A 10,717-nucleotide genomic window follows, 5' to 3' on the forward strand; every position below is an offset into this window, starting at 1 on the left:
GGTAAACGTTAACTTAGTTAAGTAACGTACGTAAGTTAACGTTAGTACTACTATACGTACTACGTACTATATAATATACTTCTATATATATATATATATATATATATATATATATATATATATATATGTAGTTCTCGGCCAGTTTATCATCGAATTCACCAACTACTGTGTGTGTGTATGATATTGCTACCCTTAGTATAGGCAACGGGCAACTCGTAGAAAACTATATGTTTACTGTTTGTAGAAGTATAATATGCTACGAAAGTGCTATGTAAATATTGCTCTTCGATTGTCGACGTTTAATAATCGCGAAGAATATTTTTTGTACATTTATACACCGTTTCCAAAGACTGTCCGGCCAGAGTCGGATCCGGTTCGAAACATTATTCGAGTTGGCGTATTCGGCCGGCACATCTACAGCGGAATGCCAAAGATTGCACACGGGACATTGGGGCGCCCATGGTCTTGGAGAGAAACGGCTCGTACATCGTGTCTTGACAGATAGTGCAAGAATCTTGATTAGAGAAATTATAGATTAGTTTCCAATTTATCACCGATAGATTTTGACATTATACGCTGCTACGGCGTGCGCGAACTGTCTATTCGTTTTCTGCTTCTGTGGTAGGCGATTTCGATTACTACACAGTCTGCTTATTTGCTATTATACTGCGCTATTTTCTCTATATATGTATATGCTATATCTATATATTTTTATAATTAGAGCTAGATTGCGCGCTGAATGATGCAGCCGAGACAGCGACGTTTGTATCATAAGATGCTATTTCTTGTAAACTACGAATTACATTGTATATGTACATTACATAAAAGCGTGTTCGTGTTAGACTGTCTACGCCGACATCATCTTCTTTGTCTGTTTTTTCTTCTTCTTCTTCTTCTTCTTCTTCTTCTTCTTCTTCTTCTTCCTCTTCTTCTCCACCTTTTTCTCTTCTTTTTCTTTTTATTCTTTTTCTACTTTTTCTTCTTCTTCGTCCAATTCCTTATTTTCAGTTACATTTTATCATTCGCGGCACAAATTTAATAATACTTTTATTCACCATCATCTTCCTTTTCCTCTTCATAGATCCGTACTACACTCAATCAGCAAATATTTGTGTTACTGCATAAAAAACTCGAATATAGCGCGTTTCTGACTATTTACCTGCTATCTCCTAATGTTCGCATACGCGGTGCAAGCATACATATACGGTGAGCAACGACGCGCTACACTGCGCCTGTGTGAGAGAGAGTCTGTGGTGCGGGTCATCAACTGACATCCTATCGTCGAGGATATTGCTAACATACCTGTCACCGAATGAATTTAACGATGGGATTACCTGTGTTTTTTTATTCTCTCCCAACGCGTCGACTCTCGCGCTATATACATAAACCCCCGCGATTACCTGCTGCTTATACACATCACCGCGTACACACACGCGTGCACATACACACACACACATACACACACACACACACGACCACACACAGCACACAACACACACACACACACGCACCACACGCACACAGCACACGCACTACGCAACCACACGCAACACGGCATGGCACGACACGCACACACACACGGCAAACACACACCACACACACACACATCACCACACACACAAACCCCCCCACGCACGACGTACACAACACACACACACAGACACAGCAAACCCCCACACCACACGTACACACCAACACAACCCCCCCCCCCCACAGCACAACACGTACACACACACAGGCGCCACGGCACGACACACAGCAGCCACACACCACACACACAACACACACACCAGCACACAACACCACACACACCACACACGACACACACGTACAACGCTCACGGCTGGCCGGCGCGATAACGTTGGCGGTACCGCGGAAGCTAAGTGGGCGTTGAGAATGCGGCCAGCGTCAACGCTGCTAGTCGCTCGCGCTATGAACAATGACGCCGCGCCGACGGCACGTAGTAAATTACGTCGCGTTGCACGTCGGTCGGCCAGGATGTCGTTAGGACGCATGCGGGGATCGCATTTGTTGGGGCGGCGCGCCGGCAGCGGGCGCGTTCATCCTAAAGGCAAATAATTGCCGATGCGGCGGTTTCCTGTCATTCCGTGCCGGGTTCGAGGTTCCGCTTTTCGCCTTCAGTGCAACCCCTCGTATCAGCTGTCATCTATCGCCTCACTCACTTCACCTCAACTCTATTGTGTCCCCCTCTTTTTCGTTCCCTCGCTTTTCTCCCTTCTCCTTTTCTTTTCTTTTCACTCAGCTCTTATACTCTTTCTCCTACTTTTTGTTCTCTTCCTCTTTCTTTCTCCTTACTCACTCTCTCTCTCCCCAATCTTTCTCTTGCTTTATTCTCATTTCTGAACTTTCGCGAGGGCGCGACTTTTCGTTGTCATTCTCTTCTTTCTTCGCTCTCCGTCTCTCTCTTATCGTCTCGTCTCTCTCTCTCTCTCTCTCTCTCTCTCTCTGTATGTTTCTTTTTCTCTGCCTGCTCCCTCTTTCTCTTTATCTCTCTCTTCCTTGCTCTCTCGCACGTTTTTAATTATTCTCTGCCTTTGCTCTGTCTATGGAATTGACTGTGTCTATAACTCTCTCTCATGGCTCCCTCCTTCTCTCTCTCTCTCTCTCTCTCATTCTCCCTTCTCCCTCACCTCTCTCCCTCCTTCTCTCTGTCTCAGTCTCCCTCCCTCCTCCCCCTTGCTCTCTTCCTTGCTTTCTCTCGAACGGTTTTATTGTCTTTTTTTTCTCTGGCTATGGAATTGCTGTCTCTTCTCTGCACAGCCGTTCTCTTTCTTTCAGTCTCCCTCCATCCTTGCCTATCTCCCTCCTTCTCTCTCTCAGTCTCCCTCCCTCATTTCCTCTCTCTTCCTCTCTCTTGCTGTGCCTTCTTCGTCTCGTTCTCTCTCTCTCTCTCTTCCTCTCTCTCTCTCTCTCTCACACTCCGCTTCCTTCTTCCTTCTCCCTCTCTTCGTGCTCTCTCTCTCTCAGCGGCTCATTTAACTGCTCTTTCTCGCTCCTCACGCTGCTCGCCGCCGACAGGCGCAGCGAGAAAAGGGTTTCTCTGGGAAAGCTTTAGAGACGCGCCTTGGCTCGCGGGCACGTCATCCCGGTTATACTCCGGGCGCTCGACGGCGGGAGAGAGACGCGGGCAGCGAGGACAACGATGACAGCGTGTTTAAGCCTACGGCGTCTCGGTCTCGCGTCACGCGCATGCGTCATCGCCACCGTCATCGCCATCGTCATCGCCACCGTATAAATCGTCGTTAACGTAGAGCCACAAATAGTCGGAAGCTTTCTCGGTATAATGGTCCGAATGTACGGTACGACGTCGCGCCGTCCTGGGTCGCGCTGACATTTGTCGTCACGAGACGTCGTGTCGTCGCCCTCGTGTATATCGCTGGCGGGGTTTATTCACAGCGGGCGATATGCTGATATTTGCGCGTCTGTTACGCGCATGCAATGTGAATAGTACGCATCGGACAATCCTAACACAACAGGACACGCATAGCGAGGTTTGAGCGAACACTAGGGAATGAGCGACAAAGAGATATGTAGACAGATAGAGAGAGAGAGAGAGAGAGAGAGAGAGAGAGAGAGGAGGGGAGAGGGAGGGAGAGAGATGGTGGATGAGCGAAATGGATGAGGAAGTGAGATAGCATTTGTGATCAAGCGAAAGGTGAGCAAAAGAGCTAGGGAGAGTAAAAGAAAGAGGGAAAGATAGAAAGAGTGAGAGAGTGAGAAAGATAGAGGGCAAGGGGCAAAGAGAGCGAGATAGTAAAAAAAAGAGACAGAGAGGCCAAGAGTGTGGTAGACAAATAGAGAGAGAAAAGAGCGCGCGAGAGAGAAAGAAAGACAGAGAGGGGAAGGAAGCGAGAGAAAGAGAAACATAGAGTGGGGGACAAAACGGACGAGAGGGGAGCAAAAGAGTGACAACTGAACAATGTAAAATGGTGGCTGATTTGTTATAATTCAACCGCTGTGAGTGTTAAGATATACTCCTGGGTACGCTTACATCATGTATAAAACACGTAATATTATTTGATTGTTTCATAAGGATGACTATTTATTATTGGAAAGACAACAACACAGCGACCACACTGCTCGACAGTCGTCACTTGATAGTCATGTGGTGCCACCTAGCGAAGAGGTTGTGTATATCCATCAGTATTATTATGCTTTATGGGCGAATAAAATTGTATCCCGATTCTGTTTCGTGTAATCTAAAATTAATCAATTGTTTTAGTAGATTCGATTTTTGTTTTAAATTAATCTTCTGAAATTAATTATCAGCCTGTTCTCGCTAACGCATGCAAAAACGAATTTTATTGGCCTTTGGCATCCACGTAATCCCAAAAATTCCGTCAAGAGATGGTTCTGTGACGCCACCTGGTAGCTCAAGATTGAAGTTTTGTAATATGCTGGTGAATAACAGGAATAGCTCCATTTTGGCCAGAGCCTCGCCAAGGCACACACGGCGACCTGAAATTTACATGTCACGATAATTATCACATATTCAATACATAATTATGCGTAACTCCAACGTACAGGCGTGAGAGGTCTCTATTTTTAATGCAACTATGTTAGAAGCTACTCTGTTCTCCTTTATGCGTGAACAGGAAACAGTGAAAACGGCGAGGTCAGAAGAGAAAAATTGCAACGCAAACAATGTCTAGTTATATTCCTATATGCAGCATGTTGATATGTTAAACTTTATGTTACACGCATACACATCACTATATACATAAGACGTGTGTAATACATATCCATCGATCTGTATGTGTGTCTGCGTACCGATAGAGAATGGAATCAGGGCGTCGATCTTAGTAATGTTGCCGTTCTCGTCGAGGTATCTCTCGGGTGATAATTTCTCTGGATTCGGGAAGTATGTCTGATCTAGCATCACGGCTGTTTGGTTAGCAATAACTTGCGTGTGAGCGGGTATGCTGAAGCCCCTGAACTCGACCTTCTCAGATGTTGAATGAGGGACTCCTAGTGGCACGATGGTACCTATATTGTGTTCCAGATACGGACACAAGAAACGCAGTGGATATTTAACCGTATACGGCAGAGTATCTACTTTCGCTATTTTACCGTACACCACATTTGATTGGCTAGCATATTTATGACGTTATCAACATTACGTTCGAATCCCATAAGGTTTAGACCGTTTAGCTATCTAGAACAATTTTAGGTTCAAATCCCATTTATTTCTACACATTTGTAGCCACGTATGATCACAGAAGCTATTTTCCGTGAATCACATTTACAATACGAAACCTTTTGAACACATTCATAATATACTAACATATATATACACATACATAAATTTTATGTATGTGTATATATATATGTTAGTATATTATGTATTGGCGCTCCTGACTGATTACTCACGACATGCTCACTGACCTAAGCGTTGGATTTCCATGATCGTCGCCTCCGTATAAGGCATCTTGGTCTTGTCAGCCATGCACGGCATTCTACCTCTGCCGATGACGTCATCGATTTCTGCCTGCACCTTCTTGCAGACATCCGGGTATTTGAGCATGAACAGCATCGCCCAGCGCGTAGTGGTCGACGTTGTCTCAGTACCCGCCGCAAACAGATCCCATACGACAAACAATAGTTCTTCCACTGAAAAATAATGCGCCGCACTTAGGATCGTTTGCGAAGAACTGAAGAATAAGAAACTCACCTGCTCACAACCTTGATGCAGACTACAGGCCAGTTACCGAGTACAGGTCGCCGCCAGCGACTGAACGGATAAGGAAAACGTGCGGAAATGAATGCGCTTTGCACTTGACCATTATTCATGTGATCAAGATGATGTGATCATAATAAGATAATATGGCTAACCCAACTGCTTGTACATCATATAGCATACTACGAGTCTCTCTTGTTAAATACCTTGCTCTCGCGGTATTCGATTCGCTATACGGGTTTGTGTAAGATTGTTATACGTTGCACTTATTCAATTTCCTGAATTTGCTTATTACTTTTTAAATAACCACTATACCCTCTGTGAACCTTAAAGGTTAGTAGCATTTAACGACTAAGTGTATCTATGATTATCTTCATTCTCAGCATGTCTTTTCATCCCTATTATGGAACGATATACTTGTTTGGAGTTGATTTTTGGTTTACTTTTTGGTACACTCGAACTTTCGGGGGAGTTTTAGGGTCAATTGGCTGCATTTGTCTGCACTCTGTGTCATGCCGGAACGTGTAAGATGCATCATGTATGTTTTCCTTACACACATATATGCACACGCACAATAACAGATACACAGTCGAGATTGCTAACCTCGCAGCCGGCAGACGTGTAGATTTCGGAAAATTCGTGTTTACATTGCCCCCGCGCTATCGCCCCGGCCAGCACGCACGCACACAATGCGGGATCGCCCCACGAAGTCTTGCCGCGGCCGACTGGGCGTCTTCCATCGACGGACAAGATACACGCCGTCGTTTGTCGTCGGGCCAACGACGATAAGTACCCAATTACTCGCGCACTTTTGTGCGCTGTCTGTTTGAACGGAAGAGCTCCCACATTGTGCGAAACGCGAGCTGAATGCGCGATTGTCGTGGCTTGAACTTGTTGCGGTCGTAATCGGACGCGAAGGGACGTTTAACTATTATGCAGTAAGTCTCGCTTAACGCTGCGCCAGACACGGGTTGCCCTCGGATTCGTGTGTGCAGGCGCGCAGCATACCAGTGCTGGTTTGTCTCTTTCACTCGGCGTACAAGCGATAGCGGTGATAACAGTATTTCGCACACTCGGGTCGATAATTTCGTGGCGTTGACAAGACCAATGTGGCGTCAAGAGATTGGTTCGAACGATATAATGATGCGGCTCGGGTTTCTTTAGAAAGACAGGCTATACAAACGAGCGCACCGATTTTTGTTCTCCTGGAACTTAAATTCGGGAGCGGCGACGTGGGTTTTTTTCGTATACGAAATCAATTTTCAATGGTTACGTGGCGTTACGAGTGTGTGTGCGCCAGGGTTAATACTTCGTAGTTTCGCAGGGAGCATTATAATCCATTTTTCATTAGGTCTTTGTGCGCGCACATTGTCGGAGAAAGTCATTCGTCTCTTCTATGTGGCTGGTTTCATAAACTCATGAATAGCGAGAATATTTTAGACGACATCGGTATTGCATTCGGCGCGCCGTTTTCGCCAAATTAAGCATACCCGGCTTGGCTCGTTCTTTCGCCCTAGGTTTTAAAACTTGAATGTATGTATGTGCGATTTACATTGCAAACTTGCGCCCGGCATTCGGATATGTGAAACACTGTATATACGGGCGACCACCGCTGACCCGACGGTGAGCGGCGCACAACCTTAGCCATACACAAGTGGCCCGGTTTCCCGGGGGACCCATTGTAACTTGTGATTTCAACCTCCAGGTACTTTTATTCGAGCCCGACTGCCCGACTCATTCAAGAAAACGGTCTCAGCTGATTCTTCTGTTCGGATGCAGACGGGGGCAGAATGCAAACCTGTTTTCAATTCGACCGTGAAAAAGCTGTGCGGCGCTCGCGGTGCGAGAAGAGAGAGAGGGAGAGAAGGAACCAGCTCTGTGGCGTAGACGTAACCGCGCCGCCGAGGTCGATAGAAAGAAGAAATAAACAAGCGAAGAATACGACAATATAGAAGCTATGAGAAAACAGAACCTAAATAGTCTAGACTTTCGCTCCGTGCACCGGCTATACATACCTGTACACCGTATATATATATATATATATATTTTTTAGTATTAGTATAGTATTTATAATGTATATATATTTAATGTATATATGATTCAGAGGTACATAATAGAGAGTACATATCTCACTTGATATATATATATATATATATATAGAGAGAGAGAGAGACGCGTACACACATGCACGAATATATATGCGCGAATAAGTGTAGACGTATAGACATATGTACGTTCGAATTTAAATAGAGTGAGATTAGTCTGAATTTTTTAAAGATAACATTGGGCGCGCTGGAATTGTTGGCAGTCGGCACGAGTCTGTTGCCCGAGGGAAACCAGCTCCGGCTCTGGCAATAAAAGCCGCACTTGTGAGACGCGCGGGACAATGCGAGCGCGAGCCGAGCATGAGCAAGGCCCAAGACCGGCTCTTCGCAGAGCTAACGACTGGCGCCGGTCGGGCGTCTGCAGCGCAAATCTCAGCGACGCGTGCATAAGACGATGTTTAAGATGTACGTGCCGAGACACCGCGATTTCGAAACCACGCTGCAAGGCATGTACGCGTGGTGGGCTGGCACGTGGGCTCGCGTGGCTACACATTTGACAGATCCGCTCTATTCGCGCCAGGGCCAGCACCATTGGGATGTGCGTACTGTAAATGACTGGAGTGATATGATATATATATATATATATGTATATATATATATATATATATGTATATGCAATAGGTTAATACAAATAATCAACTGATCGGGTATTTACTCGGCCTTTGAGCAACCTAGTTCCCTATATACGGGCTTAACACAGTTATACTGAACATATAGATATATATTATACAGAGGAACACTTGTTTAAACCCTTGACCCACCACCGCAACGTAAAAGCGTTAGAGGTCGTTAATATATATAGCGGCTTACTATTGAAAGTCGTGCTCTGGTGTCGCCCTTTCGAATGCTCGCTGTGCATTTCCTTGATGTAGACGTCGATGAAATCTCGAATGTTGCTCTCATCGTAGTCGAGCAGGTGAGCAGCAATCTGCTGCTTCAGCACGCCGTGAATGACTCTACAGTAGCGAGCAGTAAACATTCCACATACATAACCCGTAAGAACTGGCACTAAACAGTAATTCTAGAAACACCTATACGAACGCGTTCTGTTAACCGATTTGCTCTGGAACAACTGCACATATTTGTGTGCCGTATGACGGGTAATCAATATATATATATGCTAGCTTCAAGGTAGGTATCATTCTAGGTATTAGGCTTCAAGGGGTATATTATTCACCCCACCCCACCCACACACACACGATCATAATTATTTTCCTCGTGATAGACGTCGCAGCCAATCACAATAACGTTGTTATTTGGCTAGAATATGCCATGTTTCACCTCACTTTCCCAGCCTCATTTTTGTTGTTAATAACCTCATCCAATTCATCTCGTACAAAATAGCTCGTTGATAATTTCAACCAGTGCCTAACGAACGCACGGCACACTTACTCAAAGTATCTCTTGACCTCTGCGGCTTGGCCGCGGAAGCCGGGGATATGACGTAGCCAGGGCGCGTAGTTGAGTAGTCCCGTCACTTCGAACAGGACGAACAAAGCGTTCAGTGCACGCATGAGATCGTCGAGCTGCTTTTCGCCATACTCATAGCGGTTGCCAAAGACGATGCTGCAGATCACGTTACTCACGCTCGTCGTCACCAGCTCCTAGATGCAACAGGGTGGTTACGCTACATGATGCATGCATTCATTGCATTATCCTAGATGCAACAGGGTGGTTACGCTACATGATGCATGCATTCATTGCATTATCCTATATGCAACAGGGTGGTTACGCTACATGATGCAAATGAATGCAGCATTATCCTAGATGCAACAGGGTGGTTACGCTACATGATGCATGCATTCATTGCATTATGTAGCGTAACCACCCTGTTGCATCTAGGATGCATCAAATGAATGCAGCATTATCCTAGATGCAACAGGGTGGTTACGCTACATGATGCATGCATTTATTGCATTATCCTAGATGCAACAGGGTGGTTACGCTACATGATGCATGCATCCATTGCATTATCCTAGATGCAACAGGGTGGTTACGCTACATGATTCATGTATTCATTGCATTATCCTAGATGCAACAGGGTGGTTACGCTACAATATGCAATCACTGAGCGATCCTTGATGCAACAGGATGGTTACACTACAAGATGCATTCATTGCATGATCCTTGATGCAACTGGGTGGTTACGCTACAATATGCATTCATTGCATCATCCTAGATGCAACAGGGTGGTACAGTACAGTACAAGTACAGTACAATATGCACCCACCGCGAGAGACTATATGCAAAAGAGTAGTTACATTACACTACTAGAAACCACTACATTTAATCGTTATCAGATTGTAGATGCAACCGAGTAGGAGCACTATTTTCTTGCGAGATACTATTGAAACGGGGTACAGAGCCAGTGGACTCGTATAATCTTTTATTAATGCAATGTGAATAGATATTATACGTTCAAGTATCAAGCCGACATGGAGAAACAATGAATCTCTTAAATCGTTAATTTCACAGCTTGTTCTTACCACATTAAGTATTTGTTATCGTTATGCAAATAATGTAGCATGACATATGAATAATAATAATAATAATAAAAATAATAATAATAATAATAATATTATTAAAATACTTCCAAAGTGGTAGCGCATACGGGCTTCGGGTTACCGTCCCAACATAGAACAGAGATCAATCCATAATGTTTTCGCAGATTGTGGAGTTCCATAAGGATATTATTCGGCAAAACCTCTTTAAGCAATATGGCAGCGATTCTGAGGTCTACGCATAAAGTTTATAGAGCCAAGGGCTGCAACACCTCTGCCCAATCCGTCTTATATTCACATCCTGCTAAATTCGTTTCCAGATTATTGTACTGTAAGTTTTTCTTCTTCGCCATGAGTTATTCTGGAGGCTAGTCATAGATCAGCATCGTTCTTGTCTCATGTTGTTAGCATAT

The 10,717-nt window shown here is 44.8% G+C and overlaps 1 protein-coding gene across 1 annotated transcript in view; it reads right to left on the reverse strand.

Moving 5' to 3' along the window:
- Positions 1 to 4,037: 4,037 nt before the first annotated feature.
- LOC106814806 (cytochrome P450 2U1-like) overlaps positions 4,038 to 10,717 on the reverse strand; it is a 12,134-nt gene continuing 5,454 nt past the window's right edge. Inside the window, exons 3-7 of the mRNA XM_014819159.1 lie at positions 9,196 to 9,407; positions 8,614 to 8,759; positions 5,407 to 5,631; positions 4,792 to 5,007; positions 4,038 to 4,479 (exon numbers count right to left, since the gene is read on the reverse strand). Coding sequence (XP_014674645.1) covers positions 4,301 to 4,479; positions 4,792 to 5,007; positions 5,407 to 5,631; positions 8,614 to 8,759; positions 9,196 to 9,407 — 978 coding nt within the window. The 3' untranslated portion in view covers positions 4,038 to 4,300. The remainder of the gene's footprint in view (positions 4,480 to 4,791; positions 5,008 to 5,406; positions 5,632 to 8,613; positions 8,760 to 9,195; positions 9,408 to 10,717) is intronic.

The sequence above is a fragment of the Priapulus caudatus genome, unplaced genomic scaffold, assembly GCF_000485595.1.
Source record: "Priapulus caudatus unplaced genomic scaffold, Priapulus_caudatus-5.0.1 Scaffold982, whole genome shotgun sequence".
In the NCBI taxonomy this organism is placed as follows: Eukaryota; Metazoa; Priapulida; class Priapulimorpha; order Priapulimorphida; family Priapulidae; genus Priapulus; species Priapulus caudatus.